This window comes from Theobroma cacao, chromosome 7 (genome assembly GCF_053813885.1).
Source record: "Theobroma cacao isolate CCN51 chromosome 7, ASM5381388v1, whole genome shotgun sequence".
In the NCBI taxonomy this organism is placed as follows: Eukaryota; Viridiplantae; Streptophyta; class Magnoliopsida; order Malvales; family Malvaceae; genus Theobroma; species Theobroma cacao.
In genome coordinates this window covers 4,653,246-4,680,192 of record NC_142645.1, presented here as the reverse complement: position 1 = coordinate 4,680,192, position 26,947 = coordinate 4,653,246, and the positions used below count along the sequence as shown (strand labels likewise).

At 33.5% G+C, this 26,947-nt stretch overlaps 2 protein-coding genes across 3 annotated transcripts; both read left to right on the top strand.

Moving 5' to 3' along the window:
• Positions 1-5,017: 5,017 nt before the first annotated feature.
• On the top strand, positions 5,018-9,166 carry ABCG9 (ABC-2 type transporter family protein). 2 transcript variants are annotated; one of them, XM_018125020.2, is made up of 5 exons: positions 5,018-5,139; positions 5,242-5,350; positions 5,518-6,310; positions 7,622-7,941; positions 8,154-9,166. In XM_018125020.2, the coding sequence occupies exons 1-5, from the start codon at positions 5,135-5,137 to the stop codon at positions 8,820-8,822; spliced, it is 1,896 nt and encodes a 631-aa protein (XP_017980509.2). In that variant the 5' UTR covers positions 5,018-5,134; the 3' UTR covers positions 8,823-9,166. The 2 variants fall into 2 exon arrangements, with proteins under 2 accessions (XP_017980509.2, XP_017980511.2); XM_018125022.2 differs by having other exon boundaries at positions 5,061-5,139; positions 5,261-5,350.
• Positions 9,167-14,692: 5,526 nt separating this feature from the next.
• On the top strand, positions 14,693-16,347 carry LOC18593865 (NAC domain-containing protein 72-like). The gene is made up of 3 exons (XM_007021266.3): positions 14,693-14,981; positions 15,082-15,350; positions 15,460-16,347. The coding sequence occupies exons 1-3, from the start codon at positions 14,801-14,803 to the stop codon at positions 16,039-16,041; spliced, it is 1,032 nt and encodes a 343-aa protein (XP_007021328.3). The 5' UTR covers positions 14,693-14,800; the 3' UTR covers positions 16,042-16,347.
• The last annotated feature ends 10,600 nt before the right edge of the window (positions 16,348-26,947 follow it).

Sequence of the window (26,947 nt, the reverse complement as noted above, 5' to 3'; positions counted from 1 at the left end):
GAATGCCTTAGGGCATGGTATAGAGGTCGTGTTAGTGTCACCAGAAGAAGATCATTATCCCATTATAGCCAAACTCAATTTCTATTGTACCAATAATGTGGCTGAATATGAAGCTTGTGTCATGGGTCTTCAGGCAGCAATTGAGAGTAAGATTCGCATTTTGAAAGTATTTGAGGATTCTGCTTTGGCCATTTATCAATTGCGAGGAGAATGGGAGACACGTGACTCAAAGTTAGTTTAGTATCATAAATTTGTTTCAAAGTTGATTGAAAGTTTCGATGAGATTTGCTTCACCCATCTGCCTCGAGAAGAAAATCAAATGGCTGATGCATTAGCCACGCTGCAGCAATGTTCAAAGTGGGCGCTGACGTCAAGATCCAGCTCATCATGATCAATCGACAGGAATGCCTAGCTCACTGCTCTAGTGTAGAGGAAAAAACAGATGGGAAACCATGGTATCACGACATTGTGCAATATCTCAAGTTTCAGCAATATCCGAAACAAATCTCGAAAAATGATAAGAAAACCATTAGAAGGTTGGCCATGAGTTTCTTCTTGGATGGGGACATCTTGTATAAGAGGAGTAGAGATCAAGTGCTGTTAAGATGTGTGGATTCAACCGAAGCTCGGAGAATAGTAGAGGAAGTCCATGAGGGGACTTGTGGGGCACTTGCAAGTGGGCATTTGTTGGCAAGACAAGTTATGAAAGCAGGGTATTACTGGCTCACAATGGAAATGGATTGCATAGATTTTTCTCGAAAGTGTCACAAGTGTCAAATATATGCAGACAAAACTCACACTCCCACAAATTCACTGCATGTATTAACATCACCATGGCCTTTCTCAATGTGGGGCATGGATGTGATTGGGTTAATAACCCTGAAGGCATCAAATGGGCATCGGTTTATTCTGGTGGCAATTGACTACTTCACTAAGTGGGTAAAGGCAGCATCTTATTCCAATGTGACCCAGAAAGTGGTATGTAAGTTCATCCAAAAAGAGATAATATGTCGTTATGGTCTCCTAGAAAGGATCATCACAGATAATACTAGTAACCTCAATGGTTCAATGATGAAAGAGGTTTGTGCCAAGTTCAAGATCAAGAATCACAATTCGGCGCCTTATCGCCCAAAGATGAACGGAGCTGTAGAAGCAACCAACAAGAGCATCAAAAGGATAATTGAAAAGATGACAAATGTATACAAAGATTGGCATGAAAAGTTACCCTTCGCTTTTCATGCTTATCGCACAACAATCCAAACTTCCACGAGAGTTACGCCATTCTCTTTGGTGTATGGGATGGAAGCAGTTTTGCCTATTGAAGTAGAAATCCTTTCCCTAAGAGTCCTTAAAGAAGTACAGTTGGAAAAAGCCGAATGGGTTAACGCTCGTTATGAGCAATTGAATCTCATAGAAGAAAAAAGGTTGACGGCACTTTGCCATGGGCAGTTATATCAAAAGAGAATGATAAGGGCATATGGCAAGAAGGTACATCCTCGACAATTCCAAGAAGAAGAGTTAGTATTGAAAATAATTCTCCCGAACCAACAAAATCCTCGCGGGAAATGGACGCCAAATTGGGAAGGACCATTTGTGGTGAAGAAAGCTTTTTCAAGAGGGGCATTAATTTTGGTAGAGATGGACGGAAGGGAGTTTTCCAACCCAGTGAATGCTGATGCAGTCAAGAAATATTTTGCGTAAAAAAAAAAGGGAGAAAAGAGAATTCAAGTTGAAAACCTGACAAGGCGACTTGAATCTAGGATATGTGTTTAGAGCGAAAACCCGAAAGGGCGATCTAGACACGAAGGAGGTCCAAGTACTACAAGGGTTAAACACAGAAGGGGTGAAAATCATGATCTGAGATGTTCAAATGAAAAACAAAGGAGTGGACGCTTGTGCCTGTTTCGACTTATATATGTACACATAGTAATAAATATTAAAATAAAATAAAATATAAGTCGCTTCAACTTAATGTTCTAAACTACATAAATATTAAAATAAATTATAATATCAATGGAAAAATAAAAAATATATATATGTACACATAGTAATAAAAATGTTTAAGAACGAAAAGAATATTTAAACTTAAGTAAATGAAGCATATATGCAAAACAAAAGTAGATTGCTAAATAAAATATGTTTATAGTGATAGATTTAGAGAACAAATATAAGAAGAGTAAAAATAATAAAATAATAATAATACATAAATGAATGAAATAAATGATAGGCTAAAGATTTATATATAGATTAAATTAAGAAATTGGAAATTATTAGATTAAGTTTTAAAATAATAAAATAGGTATGAGAATCAATATTAGAAAATTAACTCTTAAAAAAATAATATATAATGATATTAACTACAAATATAATACACTGATGATGAGATGATTAGTCGGAACGCGAGGAGTCGCAATCTCGGGCTGATTTTACTTAGGTTTGAAATCTGAATTAAGGCTCCACCAGTACGATGGGAGGACCTCAATTTTAAGATCCCGAAATTTTATAAATAAAAATTTAACTACACAAAAAAATCGTTCAAAAAGAATAATAAATAAATAAATGATAGATAAAAAGAAAAAAATAAAAAAAATAATTCAAATATATATAATAAATTTGTGAAAATGTAATATCCATGACATTAAATAAATAGACAAATAATAAAAACTATTAGTAAAGGAAATCCAAAATAATAAATAATTTAAAATTAAGCATTAAATATCTAGTGGTATAAGGTATAGATTAATAAATATTATGTAAAAGAAATAAAATAAGAAACGTCAAGGAAAATATAGGAGAAACTTAGAATAAAAATAAAATATAAAAGAATAAAATAAAAGATATGATAATAAATAAAATAAAATAAAATAACAATTAAAAAATAATAATGATAAAAATAGTTAACTGCATTAGCATAGCATATATATATTGCATCATGCATATCATTGCATATATGTATTTTTTGTTTACGAGTTAAGCTCCGATGATGGAATCTTTTGAAGATCTTGCGAGGATCTTGCGAAAACGGGTATTTTTTGAAAAGTTTTTTAGGTGAAAAGACGTCCTCGAGTCCCACCAGTATGATGGGAGGGCTCGAGAAACATCTTTAATAAAAGGCTTTCGCTCGTATTAGGTTCATTATGCACGAAAACATTATTTTTAAAGAAAAAACGTACGATGACCCCAATTATGAGAATTATTCGTTGAATTTGCGAAGGTGAATTTCTCGGATAATTCTCTAGGTGAGAGAATACCCCGAATCCCACCAGTATGGTGGGCGGATTCGGGAGAATGTCATCAATAAAAGGTTATTCATCCGATATTTTTATCTCACACCATGCATTTCATCTTACCTCACATCTGCATTTCACTTTAGAGTCAAATAAAATAATTTAATAAAATTGGAGATACAATAAGCAAATTATAGCTAAGGGAATATAATGAATTTAAAGATTAAAGCTCAATAGGATAATCTAAAAATGGTACCGTTCATGGAACGGGTGTCTCGGGGGTGCTAATCCTTCCCTGGGCGTAACCGTACTCCCGAACCTAGATCTACAAAAACGTAGACCAGTTTAAGATTCTTTCGACGGGCTTAAATCTAATTAAGACTCCACCGATTAGAATCGAGTCAATAGGTGATCAATCGTACCTAGAAAAATATTAAGGGCGACTCCTAATTATAGAGTTTTTCATCACGTCTAGCGATCGAGTTACCAGACTCGCACGTTACGACATCACTTCCACATATCTTCTCACATTACCAACATCCACAATTCGCCTTAATTGATCAAAATATTTTCATTAAATCAACATCTAGGGGTGGGGTGTTACAATAATAATCCTTTATTTATTATCTAATTAATTCTAAACCTACCCACCAAATGAACCTTGAAAATAAAAATATGATTTTACTAATATTAATATAATTATTTTGTGGGAGGCAATTTCAAAGTTGGCAATGGAAGGGAGACTTTCAGATAGCACAGATGTGGGGATTACATTTCCAACGTTAAATATCAATCACTCCTAAATTAATACTCTAGCATAAACCATTGATAGGTAAGTTAAAGTTGAATGTCGATGGTAGCTCTAAAGATGCCTTTCAAAATGCTGCAGGTGGGGGACTACTTCAGGATCATACAAGTAATATGATTTTTGAGTTTTCTGAAAATTTTGGACCTACTAACTCGTTACAAGTAGAATTAATGGCATTACATCGAGGCTTGCTATTATGTATTGAATACAATGTGGCTAGTATTTGAATAGAAATGGACGCAAAGGTAGTTGTACAGATGATACAGGAAGGCCATCAAGGCTCATCTCAGACTTGATATTTGTTCGCCTCCATTCGAAAATGCTTGAGTGCTATATCTTTCTGGATTTCACATATTCACAGAGAAGGGAGCCAGGCTACAAACCATCTTTCCAACTAGGGGCATACGCATCAAAACCTATAGGTATTTGCACAAGCAGAGGGTAAGCTTAAAGGAATTCTTAGGTTAGATAAATTAAATTTACCTTATGTACGATTCAAAAAAATGTAAAGGAGTAGTACTGTTAATTTATTGTTACTCTTTTTCCTTTAGTAATTATTTAAACTCTTGTAACAGGAAAGTGTTTCACTTTTATGTTTGCATTCACAAATATGCACATAAAATTACATTTTTCTCACTAAGTGTTTTTCTTAACTCTTTTCAATCTCATGTAATTCTGGAGGTTCGGTTTATATCCCTCTCCCTACTGTATTTAATTTTTTCGATTATTAATAAAATAATTACAGAGTAGCTGGGCAACTACCTATGGCATTAAACCCAAAATAATATACTGCCTAATTTCCCCAACCTACTTGAATAGAACAAACTAAGTAATGTATTGCCTAACTAAAAAGTTGGTTGATTGTAACCTTTGATCGTTAATTAATTACTAGTATTTTATAGACCATGAACAAACTGCTACCTTTAGATGGTTAATTGTATATAAGTTTTAGGGATTAGGGTTTTTCTTTTAGATGGTTAATTGCATATAAAAGAAAAACATTAGTTGTGCAAGTTAAGGGAAGGTAAGAAACCAGAATTTGAAGGTAACCCAACAACAAGAAGCCGTGAACACTTCTAACACTCAGCCATCTTCACTTATGCGGTTCATCTCTCTCTTTCTTTTTAGGTTTTTCTTTTTTTTTTCTTCTTTCTCATATACATGCACATAGCAACTCTCCTTGTGGTTTTGATGGAGCTTATCTAGGTTGATAACAATGGAGCAGGAAATGGACATTGAAGCTCAAAGGAAGGCTGAAGATCACTTGGAGGCCACTGCCATCTTCGAGAATACAAATCAACCTGTTATATTAGAGGTATGGGTTTTATAGCAGTGTTTGTGTTGAGTAAATTGGATGATATTGAGCTTTTTATATGCATGGTTTTGATGGTTCTTCAGTCTATTCTTGCCAAGCTATGGAGAAAAAGTGGTTTGCTATACAATTTTGTAAGCATAGTAATGTGCTGTTGCTTTAATTTACAGTTTGTTGATGTTGCCTATACAATCAAGCTTGGAAAACAAGGTAATTTCTTTCGAAAGAATTCGGGGTCAGAAGAGAAAGTGATCTTAAATGGGATCACCGGTACGGTTCACCCTGGGGAGATGTTAGCCATGCTAGGTCCATCAGGCAGTGGCAAAACGACTCTATTGACTGCATTAGGAGGCCGCCTGGGAGGGCTGCTCAATGGAACCATAACTTACAATGGCAAGCCTTTCTCAAATGCAACGAAGCGAAATACCGGTTTTGTTACTCAAGATGATGTTCTCTACCCTCACTTGACAGTGTCCGAAACCCTTGTATTCACTGCCCTTCTTCGGTTACCTAATACTTTTGGTGAAGAAGAGAAGATCATGCATGCTGAAGCTGTGATCACTCAACTAGGGCTAACTAAGTGCAAACACAGCATCATTGGAGGTCCTCTTCTGAGAGGAGTTTCGGGAGGGGAGAGGAAAAGGGTTAGTATAGGGCAAGAGATGCTTATAAACCCGAGCTTGTTGTTCTTGGATGAGCCTACATCGGGTCTGGATTCGACTACAGCTCAAAGGATGGTGTCAACATTGTTGGAGGTTGCCAAAGGTGGAAGAACAGTTGTGCTGACGATACACCAGCCATCAAGTAGGCTGTTCTACATGTTTCATAAGGTTTTGCTACTATCAGAAGGTAACCCTTTGTATTATGGACAAGGATCGGCTGCCATGGATTATTTTTCCAGCATCGGATATGCCCCATTAGTTGCCATGAACCCTTCAGATTTCCTCCTCGATCTTGCAAATGGTATGTGTTAATCTGAATTATTGCACATTGATCTCATTTAACAAGTGTTTAAGCTTATGTGTTTACTCCACTGCTTCATTTTTTATGAAGTATTTGTGCTTGACATATATTCGACCGACATGGATAGCAAGGTTTGATTCTTCAAATATAAGAAAAAATTCTTTTAAAAAAATTCAAGGTATTTTGTTGTACTTTGTCGTACACTTTTAAAGAAATGTTTGTGTAGGGAAATTTTGCATGCGTCTTTGGTAAATCCTGTACAAATTGCATTGAAATTTAATGGACTTTAGTACCGAGATGGTGTGTGGTATAGATAAGGATAATAAATTTTAAGGCTTTCATTTTGAGTCAATCGCTCTATTTAATGGAATGGCTTGGGAGTTGGGCTTGGGAGCATTTCTTAATGGGGAAACATGTAGAAAACATAGTTCACAATGCAGGGTTTAATGTCTGAGGAATTCATCCAGGTGAAAAGCAATCTTGGAATGCCTGGGAAACCTAATGAATGCATTGGGAATGATTCCCAACAGAAGAAAAAAGGAAGCATTAAAATTTCTCTGTATTCATTTATGATTCTGTTTCTTTTCCTTATTAAAGTCTCTCTTAACTGTCTAACACTTCAAGCAATATCTTTGCCGAGTCTTAAATATAACAGGTCTGCTTTTATTCTTTTAAAATGCCATCGATATGTTCATTAATTCATATATCAGATTATTTTCCAGCTTCAAGTTTCCCTGCATGGTCTCTAACTCTACCTTCCATTAATATTGACTACAGCTACTTTTTCTGATATATCATCACTCCAGCTTTTCTGATCTAATCCCAATGCCTGTTTATGTTAGTTACCTATCTGATTTAATATTCACTCTGTCCTAGGTTGCTTCAGTCCATGCAAGATTTTGTATCTTTGAAACTAATGTATCTATTCATACGGAGTAAATTATCATAAATAGGAAATGACAGAATGATGATGCATAGAAATAACATCCCAAATAATATGAGTCAAATTGGTAGAAACATCATCCCCTTTAATTAGTTTGATATCGTTACACGATATATGAACATAATTTTGTTAAATTACAAATATATATGGCCACTGCATTCATTCTGCAAAAGGAAAGAAAATGTAGAATGTAGCAGTGGATGTGACTGTGGCATTGCAGTTACTCAAATATATACAAGCAGTCAAGCACTCAAATTCTTTATGTTAAATTTCCATGCATGAGCATTACTTACTCAATAAGGTTATTAATTTAAGCACAGATCAGAAAATCAAATCGTGTTATGCTGCTTTTGCAATATACAATGTAGGTGTTTCATCGAATGAATCACGAGAGGAGCAAACCGTGGTGAAGAAAGCATTAATTGCTGCCTACAAGAGCAACATTGCTGAGAAATTAAAGGATGAGCTTCAAGAAGTCAGGCATCGCCCTCCTGATCAATTGGAAAACAAGAAGTTTGTACGGTGGGCTACAACTTGGCGGCAACAGTTCACTGTATTGCTACAAAGAGGAGTAAAGGAAAGGAAGCATGAGTCATTCTCTGGTCTCAACATAGCTCAGGTCCTGGTGGTAGCTGTCCTTGTAGGATTAATGTGGTGGCAATCTGATATTGTGCTCTTGCAAGACCAAGTAAATTAACATCTTCCAAGCACTTTCATTCCATTAAATTCAGCTTGCTTTTCTTTAAATGACTGTGCAAACTATACAATTCACATTGAAATTAGAAAGCTGTTAACAGGAATGGACTGACAGAAATTAGCTTTTAGCTCAACATCAGCATTGGATGGTTTTAATTTTTGATATGATTTATGATATAGAATGGTTAATTTGGAAACATGCAGATTGGACTCCTCTTCTTTTCTTCTGGATTTTGGGGCTTCTTCCCTCTATTTCAAGCAATTTTCACCTTCCCTCAGGAACGTATGATGCTCGAAAAAGAACGGTCTTCAGGCATGTACAGGCTTTCCTCATACTTCATGTCAAGAACCATTGCTGACCTCCCCATGGAACTTATACTTCCCACTGCTTTTGTTACAATAACATATTGGATGGCAGGACTTAAACCCACAGCAGGAAATTTCCTGCATACCTTATTTGCCCTTCTTTTTTGTGTCCTTGTCTCTCAAAGCCTAGGGCTAGCCCTTGGTGCCTTGGTAATGGAGCTTAAATCAGCAACCATACTCGGCTCAGTGGTCATACTCACTTTCTTACTTGCTGGTGGGTTCTATATTCAACATGTCCCTCCTTTCATATCATGGATCAAATACATTTCTATCAGCCATCACACATACAAACTCGTCTTGGGGTCTCAATACAAGCCAAATGAAACTTACCCTTGTGATGATCCTGGAAAAGTTTGCTTGGTTGGAGATTTTCCAACGATAAAAAATATGAACCTCGATGGTCAACTTCTCTCTGCTGTTGCCCTAGCCATAATGCTTGTGGTATACCGGATGATTGCTTATTTGGCCCTCATGAGAATTGGGGTGACCAAAAAATTAAAGGAGTAGCTTAACATATTACATTATGCATAAACCAAGTATATGAATCAAATTAGAGATGCCATTTCCTTCATTTTTGTTTTTCATTTTATTGGCTTGTATACTGTATGGATGACAAGTAAAGCTAGAGTAAAATTTTATACCCTTCCATTGTTTTAACAACTTTAAGATTTTCAATTATATGCTCTGTGCTTATTTTATCCTAATTAAATTACTTGACCCCCCCATCTAGTTTTGGTGGTTAAGGCCTAAACTGTCTTGTCATTGTATCAACCTAACTCCTTGAACCTCAACTGATAATAGGCAATGTGATTTATGGCCCAATAAATTGATCCCTACTGCCAAGAGCTTGCTCTAGTAAGACCGTAGTTAGATTGGACACCATGATCTTTTTATGGTGGAGATCATTCCAGCTCTAGCTGAATTAGCTGTTTCCCGTGACATCCACAGAACTTGAATCTCTTAGTTCACAATTCTCCAATTGTTGGCCTCCTGGTGAACAAATTTGGCAAATGCCTTAGCTAAACCCTGAAACAAGGCCATGTGATTGTGTCTTGATTGTGGCAGTACAGGCAGGCCTGAGTCATTGTTAATTTGTCTCTTTGATTTATTTGTTGTGCCATATGTTTTGGCCACCAGTATATGAGATTACAGAAAGGACAGCATGCGACAGGGTTTTGTATGGAATTTTGGTTCACGGTTCTCTCAAATTTATGTTTTTGGGTCAAAGTCACACATCATAATCCTAATTGCTGTAAGTTGGTTGTCAGTTGGCATGTCAAAAACTTTAGCTTGAATCATGTCTACATTGAGTCCCTATCCTTATTATCAAACTTCATTCTTATCAAAAACAAATTCCAAAACTTCTGGCCAGTTCTGCCTAGTTGCATATTGGTGACATACTTGATCACATTGTTTCCCTCATCCTTCCAATTTTTCCAATTTTTTATCAGAGTCTTAGCTAACTGATGTGGAATAAAAGTAATTTCTTTCTACAGTCAATCCAGAAACTGATCAGAAATGACTCAATGAAGAATATTGACTATTAAAATATTGATTGTTAGATTAGGCAAAGATTTGTTTTAACCAATATATTAAAACCTTTATGCTTATTGGGCAACTGCCTAACCCTCCATATTCCAGAAATGGTACAGCAAGAAAGGTGTGAAACACAATAAAATACATCATCACACCATTGAAAAACCAACAAGCAAACCATGATGTAATGTGTTCTTAGCTGCCATCATTTTTCTGGCTTGGGCAGGCTGCAAGGCGTGAAGCTAGCTAGCATTCATATTTATGATTTATGGATACTCAGTTGAATTTTCAGTCTGAGTATCTTGGAATGATTTTGGGATTTGTCAAAAGCTTGCATTAAGAAAGAAAAAAAAAAGATGAAAGAAGATTGGCTACAGATTGTGACTGAAATCAGAGTTTGTCTGATATACGCTGATATCATCTTCTTCTGTCAGCAATTTATCAACTGTGGAAGGTTCATGGAAGAAACCTCCAAAGGGGACATGCACAAGACATGTGGGAGCCCAAACATTGTGGTTATCTTGACTAAATTTTACTCAGGATTTTTTAATCCCATAGTTGATTGGTTTTGGGCTGCTAGGCGGCTAGACCTTTCTCCCTTGTGTCTTGGCTTTTAGCCAAATTGTGCAGTGCAATTTCCATAGAAACTTGTAGAAAAAGGTACAAATTTTATTTACTTCCATGGGAAATCACTATGTTTTGTTGGTCAATTTGAATATTTAAATAAACTACTAATTCGTCACGCTCTCGTATTTTTTTTTTACTTAAACCGAAAGAAAATTAGATTTTTTTTTTAAATTTTCGACTTATAAGATAAGCATAAGAGTGGGATTTTTCTCATTTATAAATTGCTCATTAAAGATTATGAAATAAAGTAAGTTGAAAAATATATTAGTATAGTTGACTATGTATCATACACATTTAGCATATGCACACTAACATTGATATACTTATTAATGTTCCAAGTAGCTTCACATGACATTATAATTAAACCCAAAATTCAATCCATCAAGATGAAGGTTTCAAAACTTACTAGGTTCTCTGGTCTTGGGCAGACAATTCAAGTCCAAGATTATGTCTTCAAAGCACTTGTTGCAGGCTCATGCAGCTGACATTTAGGCCAGGTGAAGTCAAAATGGTAGAGATGCAGATTCATGTGAAACACCAACCGCCTTGTTTTAATAAAAAATAATATTTTTCATATTACTATATTGCCTTTAGAAGAATCTTGTATTTGACTTAGAAACAGTAAAAAAAATTATTATTTTTTAACCAAAAACCTTGGATTTTCCGAACCAAGATAATACAATTCGGTTAATTAAGTTAGACGATAAGAGATAATCTTATAACGATTCAATTTTAATCCGACAATTTTTTTCGACTCAATTTTTGGATTTTTATTACCCTCTATGCTTAAAATGGAAATCTAAATTATTTTTTTCTGGCTTCCTAATCTAAAAAAAATAAATTTAAACCACATCAGCGATTAGAATATTAGCAAGAAAAATTCACATAAGGGCTGCTCTGCTCTTTAAAATCAGTGGACAGGTTGTCAGTAGTGGACTTAAAACATTGAAAAATCCTGTCTACTGCATTTTTCACGTGCATAAAATCTTTTGTATTTTTACTTTTCTTTATTCAAACTGACAATTGAATTCAACAATTCAACAATTGCATTTGATGGTTTTATTTTTCTTGGCCATTGATTTTCTCTAAATAATTTTCTTCGTTCAAATTGTTTTTTGTCAAAGCAAGCTACAACTATTTCTTCTAATCCCTACTTTTCCAAATTAAGAAATGAAAAACAACAGAAAACCCACTTCTAATTTTCTAAACTGAATTGAATATGTAACTATGACGGCCATGACTGGACCCAAATTAGTAAGCTGTTCATATAGTTTCAGAGGAGTAGTTAGCACACACTTGGACTCTTACTAAATTAGGGTTTTAAGCTAGTAGCCATCAAATTTTCTTATTATTGATTTTGATTTTGATTTTCAGATCGAATATGAAAAAAATTTAATAAAATTTGCATGGGAGGATTGACTCAACATATATAATGTCTTTTACATCACACGTTAAAAAGATTCAAATGAAACGGATATTTCGTATCATTAATATTACGACGTAATGTCACGATTTCATATTTTCAACTCAAAAAACATATATAGTAGATAGAGGAAAGTTTTTACTTATAAGCTCAAGATTTTTTTCATAATTTTTTATTAATATGGAATCCATAACATTAAACTTCACTCAATTATGCAACATCCTTGTTCTTTTATTCACAAAGAAGAGGAAACCACTTTGATCTTGCATCTACCTCAATCTTAATATTTCTTATAAGAGGTCCCATGTCAACGAAGAATTAATTAACTGTTAATGTCTTTACTTATATGTTCAAGACTTATCCCGTCTTGTATTGAAACTGAACATTCCCCTTCCAGCATGTCAAAATCATGGAAAAAAAGAGGTAGCTCATTGTTGTTTTCTAAACTCACTAATCAAAGTACCATTTGTAAAGCTGTGTTTGGCTAAGAGCAAAGAAAGAAACCCCTTTTTTTTGCTTTCTTTCTTTCAATTTGCAGCTCAAAAAACAAAACAAAGAAACAAAGCCCCCCATATCCTGCCAAACCCCAAAAAGAGACTCCCTTTTCTTGTCATCAAGAATTATACACACAGAGAAGGGACTTGAATTCAAAAGCAGCCCTTTTGATTTTTAATTTTGTGCCTTTTAAGAAAGACATCTATCATTCTACGTGTGTAGAGAAGAATTGAAGAAAGAAAACCCAATTTGATGGTAGGTGCCCAAGAATCTCCAAACTCCATGACCATAACAGCTGCAATCTTTTACCAGAGAATATTAATCCAATTCTCATTCTCACGAACACAATATTTATCTGCACGTGGCATAAAACAAGTCCAAACCCATTTTTATGTTGAAATTTGCCCTGTAATCCTATTAAATTTAAAATAAATTTTATGTAAAATACACTAATGTTTAGTGACGGAGGGAATGGAAGGCTAGTAGGAGCCCGCTCTCTAAAAATTCTAAAATTTCATAATATACTCTTAATTTTTTAAAAATTTTATTGTTTTGTTTTTATAATAATTTTTTATTAGATGAGATGTCTCACAATAATTAATCAATAATTAATTTTAATAGATTTAGAAACTACAATAAAACTTATTACAGTCTTAACTCCGTTGGCTCAAAATCTCACCATTGACTCACTTTTTGTTCAATTCTTTCCAAATATGAAATCTTGACTCTAACACTATTAATATGGTAATATGGAAATACGTCGATAATAAAACTTTTAAACTAAATAACATAACTTTATTATTTGACAATAAACGCTTTGGATTTGGAATTGTAGTGGCTTTGTCAAAATCCATTGCTCTCATCGAAAACCACATGTCACTTCTTATGTGTATGTGAACTAAACCCCACCTTACGTGCCCCTTTGACCCACCAAACACTTCAAAATTCTATGCCATATCTCTTTCCTCACTTTCTTTTTTCTTCTCTTAAGCTAGAAGCCTTCCACGTATGCAAAATTTTAAGAGAGACAAGAAGGAAAAAAGAACGAAAAAGGAAAGAGAAGGGAAAGAGAACTCGATTTTGAATATTCGTGGCAATTCGAGTTCACGTGTTGTGTCTTTATCAATAATTATGTCAATTTTAAATCTTTATTATTTGATGGTATAAATTTTTAGTTAGATGAATGAAAGTCGTAATGAAAGCGAGTCTTTATAAAATAATTTACTGTATTTACGAATTCGAACTTAAATGGTTTATTCATGACTAAGATGAAGTTTCAGTGAGATTAAATAGAGGTTTGAATTGATTGATGTTAAAGTTGACTCAAACTTTCGTGATTTATTTATGATCAAGACAAAATTTAAATAAAATTAAGTAGAGCTTAGAATTCGAATTGATTGTTACTGAAGAATCAACGAACGAATTTAGTGATTAGAAATGAAATGCCAAATGGTCTCATTCGTATTTCATCAATTTTGATATAAAATCAAAAAAATCAATCAATTTCATAGCATCTAATTCGTTAATTAAGAAAAAAGAAGAATCGAGTTGTTTTTACGAAAACCACTAAAAAAAAGTTTGACCTACATTAGATTAACAAATTAAACTTTTTTTAATGATCCAAACTCCATGTCATGCATTAAAACTTGTAAGCTAGTCCATAGAAGTTCTTGAGTGAAAGAAACCCCTAATCCAACCAAACCATACATAAAGACGAGAAAACCACTCAAAGCAAAGAAATCAAGTAAACGTGTCACTCAATAAGACCATATACCTTTTATTCTTTCTCTTTTTCCCCCTCAATCATACCCAACTCCAGCCTAACTCTCACACAGGTGTGCGCACGAGTCCGACATCAGCCAACGTGGCCCCTTCCGTTGCAAATAGTGTGAAAAACGTTAAACTTCTCAGTAACAAAGGGCGCGAGAGAGAGGGGTCCCAAATCCCATTATATTTTTTTTATTACTTTTTTTTTGTGGGGTTCACGGAAATTTTGGTACCACCTATTGGAGATATGGGGGTTCTAGAAAAAACGGGTGAAAAATCGACACGTGTCTAAAAAATTGATGACTCACTGCTGTAAATTTTCGTGACGGTTCATGCACCCTCTTGGTCGGATAAGGTCGGCCGCATGATTAGGGCACGTGTCACTCTTTAACGGTGATAAACATTGAGTGGGTCCTTTTAGCTAACAGTCAGACAAGGACGACCGTACTTATCTCTCTCTCTCTCTCTCTCTCTTTAATACTGTCTATCCATTCCGCACCCTTTCTATTTAAATACCTCCCATTTCCTTCAACTAAGAAAAAAAAAAGAAAAGAAAAAGAAGAATAAAATCTTTATACTATTCCATTTTCTCCCTTGGCTAACTCTTAGCTGTCTTATTGAATTGGAAGAATTGATCATGGGGGTGCCAGAGACAGACCCATTGGCTCAATTGAGCTTGCCACCAGGTTTTCGGTTCTACCCAACTGATGAAGAGCTTCTGGTGCAGTATCTGTGCAGGCAAGTTGCTGGGCATCATTTTTCTCTACAAATCATTGGAGAAATCGATTTGTACAAGTTTGATCCTTGGGTTTTACCAAGTGAGTTCATCTATTCCGACAAAAGGGTCAACTTTTTTGCTTTTGTATTTTCCGTGTTTAAAGATTGTATTTGCTGATCAATGTCAATTGCTTGATATAGGCAAGGCTATATTTGGTGAGAAAGAATGGTACTTTTTCAGTCCTAGAGACAGGAAGTATCCCAACGGATCACGACCCAATAGAGTCGCTGGTACAGGGTACTGGAAGGCCACCGGCACTGACAAAGTTATCACAACCGAAGGCCGTAAAGTTGGTATCAAGAAAGCTCTGGTTTTTTACGTTGGGAAAGCACCCAAAGGGACTAAAACGAATTGGATTATGCATGAGTATCGACTCATCGAAGCTTCCCGTAAAAATGGAAGCTCCAAGGTAAGATATTTGTTTCTCTTCCCTCAGCTAACTTTTAGAACTACTAGTTTGTCTGAATTTACTATTGAGAATTCTTGGTTGATTGGTTTGTTTTATATATTTGTTGCAGTTGGATGATTGGGTTTTATGTCGAATATACAAGAAGAATTCGAGTGCTCAAAAACCATTGTCGAGCGTTGCAAGCAAAGAGCATAGCAACAATGGCTCTTCTTCTTCTTCTTCTTCCCAACTCGATGACATGCTCGAATCATTTCCCGAGTTAGACGATCGTTACTTTGGTTTGCCACGTATGAACTCGTTGAAAACGCTTCAAAACGATGCGAAAACAGGGTTCCACAATCTGGGTAGTGGGAATTTAGATTGGGCGAGTCTTGCAGGGCTTAACTCGGTGCCCGAGTTGGTACCCAGCGGCCAAACCCAGACTCAGAGTCAGGGGATCCCCGGTTACGGAAATAATGACGTCTATGTCCCAACAATGCAGCCTACACTATGCCAGATGGACACATCAACAAATAAGATTGGTAACTCGGTGGACGAAGAGGTACAAAGCGGACTCAGAACCCAGCGAGCTGATAACTCGGGGTTTTTTCAACAAAACTCGAGTGTCTTGACTCAGAACTTCTCTAACTCGATGGATCCGTATGGGTTCCGGTACCCGACTCATCCGGGTGGGTTTGGGTTTAGACAATAAGCACTACCCAAAAAAAGAAAAAAAGGAAAAGGAAAGAGAAATGGCTAGGGACAGGAGAGGAATTTCAGAAATTTGTGTAAATATTTGGAATTCTTTTGGGCCAACCTTAAAGAAAGAGAAGATTGGGGAGCTCTCTAGAGTTGTGGAAATAGCAAAACTTAAATATGGGCAAAATTAGAAATTTTGCTTTCATTTTTTCTTCTTTTAAGGCAACTGGCTTAGATGGTAGATATCCATTGTACACAATTCAAAATCTTTTGTTCAAGTTATTTTCCAAAATTTAATTTAGCAAGTGATTTTCTAGCACGATGTTCACAAGGTATATTCACGGTACCATATTGTCGATATCGAAAAAAATTTAATAAACATCGTTGGCATCTTCATAATCTGATCTGTCTTTTCATTTCATTGATATTATTTATCGACTCCTTTTAAATTTTGTAAGAAATTGATCATTACAATTTTAAAAGGCTTTTCATTAAAACAAAAACATAGTAGCTAACATCTTTATTGCAGTGATTAATAATAGAGAAGGGATGACCTTTTGTTTATATGAAATAAATTCTTGTGCCCAGAGATTAATATAAATTAAGGTTTATATGATTCACAATCAACAGTAGCAAATCAAACCCCAAATTGTATGTCTGTCATAGGGTAGAGTTTTATTATTAATAATAGGCAAATCAGCTAGCTTCATTTAATATTCATCCAAGTTAGCCCCTGCCCCAATTGTGAGTGCTATCAATCCAAAGCCCCAATTGCCCAAGATTTTAAACATGGTTGAATTCTGAACCACTCATATGGCAAGCCAAGAGAAAGTTAATGTGAATACAGTTTTGACCGATCCAAGCAAAAACCCATATGATAATGCAACTTTTACTTTTTGTGGTAATTCTTTTGTACATAATTTAAAAAAAAAATTAATTATTTAAAAAAATTTAAATGAATCTTTATTATTTTATTAAATTTGATCAAGTTTTTATATATTAAATTTCGACCAAATAGACCCTTACAACTAACTATTAACTATTTATTATTAGTGAAAAATATCATTTGTCATTTTATATACACTTGACATTAATATGACATTGAAATAAAAAATAAAAAATATCATGTGGTCATACTATCATGTTATATCAACATATCACATCATGAACTATTATAATATATCAACATGTCATATCAGTATCAGGTAACATAAAACGACAAATGACTTTTTAACGAATAATAATTAATCATAAAAATTTATTTGACTCGAACTAAAAATATAAAAAATTAATTAAATTCAATAAAAATATAAAAATTTATTTAAATTTTCATGAATAGTTCATAATTTTTTTTAAGTATTATGTCTGTTTTTTTAAGCATAACCAACTCTTGTTGGCCTAGTGATTGGTGAGTTATTTTTAGTAACTCCGTGCAATCACACATACTATATATAAATTTAATTCAACTTTATATTAGTTAATTCATTTTATGATTTATTTTTATAAATATAATTTTCAATATATATATATATATAAAGTTATTTGAAAAATTTTATCTTAAATTGTTACTTTATGAACAAATATCTCATTGATTCATTCACTACCAAGCAACCTTAAAGCAATAAAGAGAAAATGAAATGTGTGAAATTCAAAGAATACCAAAGCAACTTTGCTAAACAAAAGGCACCGAATATTTGGTTCATCATGATTTTTATATCTAGAGAGTAAAATTTGAATTTTTTTTTAATTAAAAAATAGAAAACCTTGCTAAGCAAAGGAGGAAGCAGCACACAAACTCCGAAAATTACCAAAACAAAAGCGTCCGAACTCCAAACTCCATAGACGACAAAGGAAAGTGAGGACAAGAGAATGGAAGAGACAGAGGAAGAAGGGATTCTTCATACTTATCCGTCTTTAAACCAACGGCTGTGAAGCCACCCATGTGTCGAACAAACATAGGTTGGGACAAGTGAAGTGATAAGTACTAGGTTGAGAGCAATCAGACAAAACTTTTGGGATCATTCCAGGAATGCTCCCCAAACCCATCATGGCTGCATCACTGTTCAAGATATGTATTGACTCTTTGTTGTTGTTCTCACCACTTTAAATTTCTATCTCACATCCTCTTGCACGTACATTTGGTCAATATGGCTGCAAGTTTACGTCTTTGTCTTGCTTTTTACAAAGTTTGTGAGATTAACGATCTACTTGGTACAAGTTCTTTTGTATTCAATCATGGAATTGAAAAAGTTATGGGTGTTACAAGTGTCTAATTTTCCATTAATATTATTTAAGGTTCATATTATCAAGTATTATTAAAAATATCTATTGAGTATTAACGGTTAATTAATTATTATTCATCAAAATATCATTTATCATTTAGTATTATGTGATGTTGACATGACGTTAACGTAGCACTACTGTGAAAGGAAAAAATATCACATGTTCATGTATCATGTAATGTCATAATCCATTATGACATGTTAATGTCACGTGTCATAAAATGACAAGCGATATTTTAACTATCAACAGTTAGTCAACCATTTGTCATGAATACTTATTTGGTTCAAAATAAAAGTACAAACATTTAATTGAATGCAATAAGAAAAATAAATTTTTTTTAAATTTTTTAAATAATTTAGAGTTTTTGTAAATACTATGTCAAATTTTAATCAATCCAAAACGTTATCGTAATTTTGAAACACAGAAAATTTGATAAATTATAATAAATTAATTAAATGCTTTTAAGTTGTAATGCAATTGAAATCTTGCTAAGCTAGGGATAGTAGATTTGAATTTTCTAATATAGAATTAATATATTATTAGGTGGATGGAAGTGTATCCAAGTTTCTTAACCTTTTCCTAACCGTTTTATGTATGAACACATCACAAAAGGGACAGGGGCATCAAGTCAAATTCAAATATTATAGAATTAATTACAAATTAAAATGGGAAATTGGCTTTGCCAACAAATTCATGTAATGGGGACTTTACAAAATCAACTTCAAAGAGTTGTACGGCAATTAGACCTTCTTTTTGCCTTTTGATTATTTCTGCCAAGCAACTTCATAGTTGGCCTCGTAGACCATTTGAGATTTGCAAGCAACCAATAAAAATAAATAAAAATAGAAATCTTTTTTTTTTTGTAAGGTGACGTTTGGCACGAGGGATGATGCTCTTAAAATCGAGGGTAATTTATTCACTGTGATTAGATCATCGTAATAATATTACGTGATAACGATTTAAATCATCGAAAGTGTTTTGGATCATTAATTTGTAGAGTTATTAAAATCGTATCTCAAAAAGTGAAAAAATTTTACCGTTGAAAGAAAGTGAACTCCAAAATTATTTATGACAAATACGATTTTAACAATGGTGTGCATTAAAACGTGTCTTTTATCTCCAAGGATTTAGTCTTTATAAGCAATAAGAAAGCAATTAAGTGATATTGACCTTTACCAAAACAAGTCAATAACTTTAATTAATTAGATGCTTTAGGAAATTATGGGTTCTTACCTTATAATTTTCTATAGAACAATGAATTCTTATTGTATAAATTTTCACTTAGTAAAAATAAATTTTAAATAATCTTATTGTTAATAATAAAGTTATTTTGGTTATTTAATACTTGATAATCTTTCTTGTCTATATATTATATTAAACATAATCAAATTACCTTAATGATCTAATCATGTGGTGATTAGATCACCACGTGTAACATAAAAAATTGATGCAAACTCCTAACTTCAAGGATTTATTATCACTTTTCGTGCAAGAAAATTAAAACAAAAAGAAAAAAAAAGAGAAATAAAGTCAAAGAAAACCCCCACTTATAATTTAAAAAAATGCAAGTACAAAAAAGATAACCACTTATTGAGTAATGCTCACCCTTTTCGTAATGCACATGCAAATCAATCATTGGTCGGAATTAAGTGGAATTGGAGTACTACTAAGATAGCATTCTTTGACTTTATTTAACTCACAATTAAGATTTCTCGCAATGATCCGAGACTAAGTATCATTTGATTTAATAATTTTTCGGAGATAAAATCATATGGTCCTAAAATTTTTGAGTTTAAGTTGCTGATAATAATTGATTTAGAATTTTATATAAATATTGACGATCATGTATAATGATGGATTTAAGACTTTGCATAAAGAATGGTTAAAAGGTAATCAAAAAGGTAATCATACTATATGTAGATATCAAATTTTATACATATAATAATAAAAAAAATTAAAAACTGATGAGTGGCCACCGTCACTTTTAATCACCACATTCCCTTTGTCAATGATCATATTCATATTTGATATGAGATAAAATATCACATTTCTACTCAAATTCCTCTCTATCTTTATAGCTCGAACTGGTGTGTGAGTGACTTTTCTTTCTTTTTCTTTGATTATCTAAAATTTATGGCGTGGTCCATACTGGGATTAAGGGGATTCCATTTTCCCTTTGCCCTCTAAATAAGGTGGGGGTGGCACTTTATTTAAAAAAGTTGTGTTAATATCTTTGACTTTCAGCAAAGCAAACAAGAAATAGTGAAATACCATTTCATTGTACATCAATCACTTTTTATGTGAACCACTTCTTTTCAATAAGATTACATTCTTTCTGAGAGGATTGGGGTGGAATTAATTGGACTTTTGAGCATAGTTTTGGAAGAAACAGGGATTAATTGTTCCTTTCTCCCCTTCACTCCCTATTTGTTTCACCCCCCTCTTGAATGGAACATTGAGAAAGAAAGAGAAGAAGATAGAACCATATAGGGTTTTCAGTCACTTTCAATATACATTATGTGAAATGAACAAATTATGTTAGTTGTGACCACTGCTTACATTCATTCACGTGAACAACAATTGAGAATGGAAAAGGCATTTAAAATACGGAAGATAAAGACATCTCCCATGGCATATCTTATCTCCTCTTCAGATTCCATCTTTCCCACACTACATTCTCATGTTCTTCATGAGAATCAAGATATCTTCGTCGGTTGATAAATCGAAATATTTCTAACCCTCTAAAACCAAACTTTAATCTATTAAAAGTTAACGTTTTACTTGAGCTAAACTTTTCAGACTGAAAACGGTCCAATCAAGCACAAAGTCACGATTCCAAACTCTTCATCTTTTCTCTTAATTATTATTAATACGGATAGTTCTCTATCACAATTATTTGTTAATGAATTATAATTTATATTTCCCAAAACTCTTTAGGTCTCAAAATCGATTTTTTGCTACTGTTGGATGACAATTACCGATTTTTAAATTTAATTTTTGCATATTTTCACATTGATATTAGAATTTTCTTTGGCTTTTTGACCAAAGGGAAAAAAGGAGATGAGTTGTATCTTGACTCACATATGCACTTGCGTCACAAAAAAGAAATCACACAATTGTGCCGACAATGAAAGGGAATTAAAGAGCATCACTCATTTCTCAAGCTTTCCAGCTGCACTTTGTGCTAAAGATTGTTGACTTCAAATTTTCTTTTGTGTTTTGGTATGGTCGACTTTTATTGATGTCGCTACCACATTTTAATGAAAAAGTTTCATGATTATCGGGCTTATTTCATCTTTCTCACGTGCATTCCATTCTCCGATTTTTTCGGGTCAATTTTTATCTAATAAATTTTCAGATCTTATTCAAATATATATATATATATATATATATGTATATTTTTATAATTGAAAGAGAAAAAACTCGAACTCTTCTCGAACTCTACTCTTTAAGCAGAGAATTATGAATCAATCAATGAACCAAATACCCGAGTGTTATTTAAATATATATATATATATATATATTATATTTGTACATAAACACATTCCCATGCGCACGTATAAATATATTTTTCATAATTAAGTTCGTAAAACAATGAATTTTAAACTTGGGATCTCATTTAAAGTGGTGAGGGCATGCTACCATTAAAATTATTACGAATTAAAACTGCCGATAAGGATTTGAAAATAAGAATATATTAAGATTATATATAGATTGATATTGAGGATGCTATACGCAATTTCACATTAAATATTTCTATTGTTAAATACTTATTTTTCTTGGAAATGATCTTCTAAACATCATTTACAAAAAGATTATGACATATTCTGGGAATTTGATGACAATATGTATGTAACCCTTAAAAATTTTGGAGGGCTTCGTTTATAGGGTATGATATGGGTTTGGGGCTATGACGTATCTTATGGGACTGGGTCCAATATTAAATACAAACCACAGGCCAACCCAAGCCTAGCCTATCGGAATCTTTTTGATGGGCTTGTGTTGTTTATTCCCAACCTAAATTTTCATTTTAAAGCACCATTTTTTTTTCTTTTAAAGATAGTTTTTTTTTTTATAATTGGGAGAGAGGGGATTCGAATCCTACTCTTAAAGCAAGAGGATTTTACACCAACCAATAAACAAAATGCTCGAGTGTTTTTTCTTTTAAAGATAGTTTTGTCTTGTTTTTAATAATTTATAACTTATTTAATTAAGGGTAGTATAGGTTTGTGGAAATGACTTTTGTATATGTGACAAACAAAAGATACAATTATATATACATACGTATGCACTTACGTACATATTTTCAAATAATTGGAGCATAAGAAGAATTATTGATTCATTATTTGACATACAAAAATTTCAAGACACGAAATTACTTAAATTTAAATCGAAAACTATGTATTTCTACTTCATTTAATCTTAAAACCCACTAAAGGCACATTCATGCATAAAGTAGCAATGGGGGATATGGATAAAAGAGAAAAGATATTGTATATGTGGCTGCTAGATATATAAGATAAATTACTTTTGAGATTTTTATTTTGTGGTGGCTTCTAGTTGCTTGAATTGAAGCCTTGAATGCTTTTAATGTTTGCCAACTGCTTTGGTCCATGACAAGGACCCAAAATAAATTGTCGTGATTATCAAAAATGGCAAGTGATTCGTATTTGCAAAAGAATTTCCAAAGCCAGCTTGAATCCAAGCACAAGAGAAAGCAACTAGTGAATTGCAGAAACTGTGCAACCTTCTTTATCAGGCAGAGCAAAACCTGGCCCCTAGATGCTGCCTTGCTTGCCTTTGTTGAGCTCGATACTTCTTAAGTTACACCCTACACATTTTGTTCCGTAGCTTTCCCATATGAAAATGAAATCCAATTTTTATGAATTGGAAGGGTGAGATGATGTATACCATGACTGTCGGCTCTCTAATTTGTCACCTTAGAACCTCTCCAATGGCTGAATCAAATCCGAAAATTGCTTTCCAAAGAGACTCGATATGAACAGATTAGATCATTTGAATCAGAACAAGGCCTGTCTTTTCTTTGGAAATTAGTGTAGTATGTAATGTTAGAATTCATATCAAGATAAGAAATTCAGGGTAGACCCTGCCTTGGTAAAGTTTCAACCGCATATCTGCTGGAATTGGCAGCCATAAACACAAGTCAAAAAAGAAAAGGGACCAAGATACTGTTATATAAGCTCCTTTGCTTATAAATGCACCTGATTTCTTTGCAAATTAAGTGCATAAGAAAACTTAAGAAAATGGGCAAATTAAGTGTATTGTATTTATCTAATTCCATGTCCCTTATAAACGGATACAAATTATTTTATTTGTCACACAAGACAAAGAGTTAGTTTTTTTGAAATTCCAGATTTAATTTGGTTTAACGTTACCTTATTCACGCAATTTTATTTGAAGTTCGAATTTCTTTTTCTTCCTTCGATTTGGTCATATCACACAAAATACCAATCAAGCTATATGTAAATAACCTTAAAACCCTAAGAACTCAAAGATTTTTGTTTGAATTCACTCAAAGCCACAAGGTGCAAACTTTTCTTTCCATTTTCTTTAGGTTTTCGGTCAGTTTCAACCTGTATAGTCAATGCTGAATATAGACTTTGATTTGCATGAAATTGAGGTTTGAACTATAACGCCCCTAATTCCCCACTATCCATGCTAATTAAGTAAGAGTTTGCAGGCTTTCGGCTTCTGCAGCCAAAGGAACAAAATTGAGAAAAGTTCATTCTCATCAAACCATTGATAATTAAGATCGAATTTCGTCTCCATGATTTGTCGTGTTTAAGATTCAATCATCCAATCAACAAAGATCATGAAACAGGACATTATCCAACAAATTTGGATTCACAACACCTTTTTGACATCTAATCTAGCGTGTAAGCATCAATTTGCGGCTTTAGGTCCTCAAGAACAACGTGGGGAAATTGAAAACTTCTCTGCCTATATGCTTTTCGCCTTTAGAATCTCCATCGAGAGTATATGCTATCACTGATTCTATCATGTTTTATCTCTTTGAACCTTTGTTGCTTTCATTGCAATCAAAATTGTGCACTATATAAACACACATACATATAAATAGCTTGCATGTGTGTCACAAGCAATCGAAGAAGAACAAATCCACGTTGCATTGCTCCATGACTTCTCCATTCATCATCATTTGGATTTTTATGAAAAGGGTGTTGAAATTTGGTCATTTGAAGTCATCCAATGCTTAGTGTATATTGCTATTGTTTATCAGATTCATGGAATCTTGTCTAGAAATCAAAACAACCCTAGCCATATTTTCTCCAAGTTTCCATCTTGCAAACGCAAGCTCTTGATGCTTCATTTCAATATTACGCGACAATGATAGAGATTAAAGCCCTGGATGTCTAGTACACATAAATTTGGGGTCAAGATTTTCCTTCGCAGTTTCGAGCTAAAAACCTTGACACATGAAATTTCAGTTGCAGAATTTGGTTTGCAATACCGAACAAATGATTTGTATAATTTATTTTTTTTTTTTTTTGCAGGCTTATGGATCATAAATAATCTCTTGCCAACTAACAGTTTCTGTAGAGTCCAGCACATGTGATAGGTTCATGCAATTGTGACTTTGCCGAAATCTGTTGGGAGGAGGAGGAAATTAGGCCTTTCTTGTGGCGTAATGCTCGGTGATGGTGTCGATATGAACTTTGTTTGGCACCAAATCCCCTCCCATGGGAAAGGATGACACAAGGGTAAATTGAAAACAAAGGCTATGCCAAAAACATTGAACGAAAAGTTTTTATCCAAATTTAGAAAGATAATGTGTTAAAATACCTAACAAGTAATGGACTTTTTGTCAAAGATATATAATTGGGTTCTAAAGCAAAGGGAGCTATCAAGGAAAGCAAAGCATGATAACTATATACGGAACATGGAAAATTGAAGAAAAAAATTTTCCCAATACCATAACCTCAACAAAACCCCATGTTAATTTCAAAACATAATCCTTTTGTGCTAAATTTACATTAGAATTTAATACGTACATTATACTTAAACGTAACTAATGAAAAACACGTAAAATTTTATTTGTAATTACTTCATTAGTCACGTATGCCACACTTTTCTTTTACCTTTTTAAATCATAAAAAAAATCTTTAAATAAGTTAAATTCATTAAGCTAGGTTCATGCATTGTATTAAACAATTTCAATTTAGACTGTTGAGATAAGGAATTGAGTTTAAGACGTATGAGTTTGTTCTATATCATGCTTTCTTGGTTAATCACTTTGACTCAATAACCTGCAAAAGTATTTGAAAAACAGGATATGGTTTGTTTAGAAGATGTAAGAATAGGATTAAGGCTGCCTGGTTTTGCATTGATACAGCAAAAACTAGAGAATACAAAAGTGATCACAGGTAGGTTTGTGAACAAGTACATAAGCACATGGAGATTTCAGTCTTTTTTCACACATAAAGGGGATGTTAGGTTTACCATCAAGAGGGAACAAGAAGATGACTGATAACATAATTTGGTAACATATCATCTGTGGCCATTAACTTAAGGCTTATGCAACTCACATGGGAGACTACACCAAGCATGTTGACCACCCATGTTCTGAATAAAAGCTTCGATTTTGTTTTAGCCATTGTGCGATAAGAACGACTTTGATCACTGTCTACATAGAATTGCCATAAAATTACTTTACCCCTCTTGTCCATTTTAGTGAAGGAAAAAGGCAACCAACTTCATGTACTTTTGTTAGCCATAACTAAAAGTTTAATAAGACCCATTAATTCAATTGAAGTTAAAAGATGAGAATTGCAAGCATATCCAATTATTTAATCCTTATTACCCTCTCGAGCCAGTTCTTGATCTGGTTCTTGATTGTAAATCCTAAACCTTGATATCGAAATAAATAAATAAACAAAATCATATTATTCGGAGTTAATCATAATGCCTCCATCACCTTTAGAAAAAAATAAAGTTACATAACCATGGAGCTGTAGACATAGTGGGAAAAATCAATATCTGATTCAATTGAGATTTGAAAGAGATCATGGGGGCATGCAATTGTGATGTAGGATCATTCAAATGTAGATATATAGTAATAGTGGGGTCCACAAAATCAGAAAAAATATTAGAAAATAAAATTATTTAGGGGTGCATTGAGATCTTATGTGTCACTTCTAGGAATTTTGAGGGATCATGGTTTCCTTCTTTACATGCTTCTTTGAATTTTCGGTAGTGGCTTTTGGGAATATATGGAGAACAAAAATGTGGTTGCTACAAAAGAAATTGATTCCAAACATGGCAAACCCTTTGGACCATTCCTTCCATTGCAATACCTTTGCAAACAATAGGCTTTCCCCCACTTAGTTGAGTGGTTGAATTCTTGAAGCAACTCTTGTTTTTAACATATGAATATTTTTTATATCTTGACACGATGAGGAGTAATTTTTTTTCGTTTTATAAATATTACTATTTATTTCAAAATAATTAAATTCGAATCTCAAATTTTAATCATTACAATATCCCTTCTTTCTCATTTGAGTAATGTTTTTGCTTCGGTTCATTATCTTTCATTTCATTAATAATGTTCTTTGGAGTTCAAGCAATCAAACTTAAAAGAGTTTGACTGAAAAAATTAA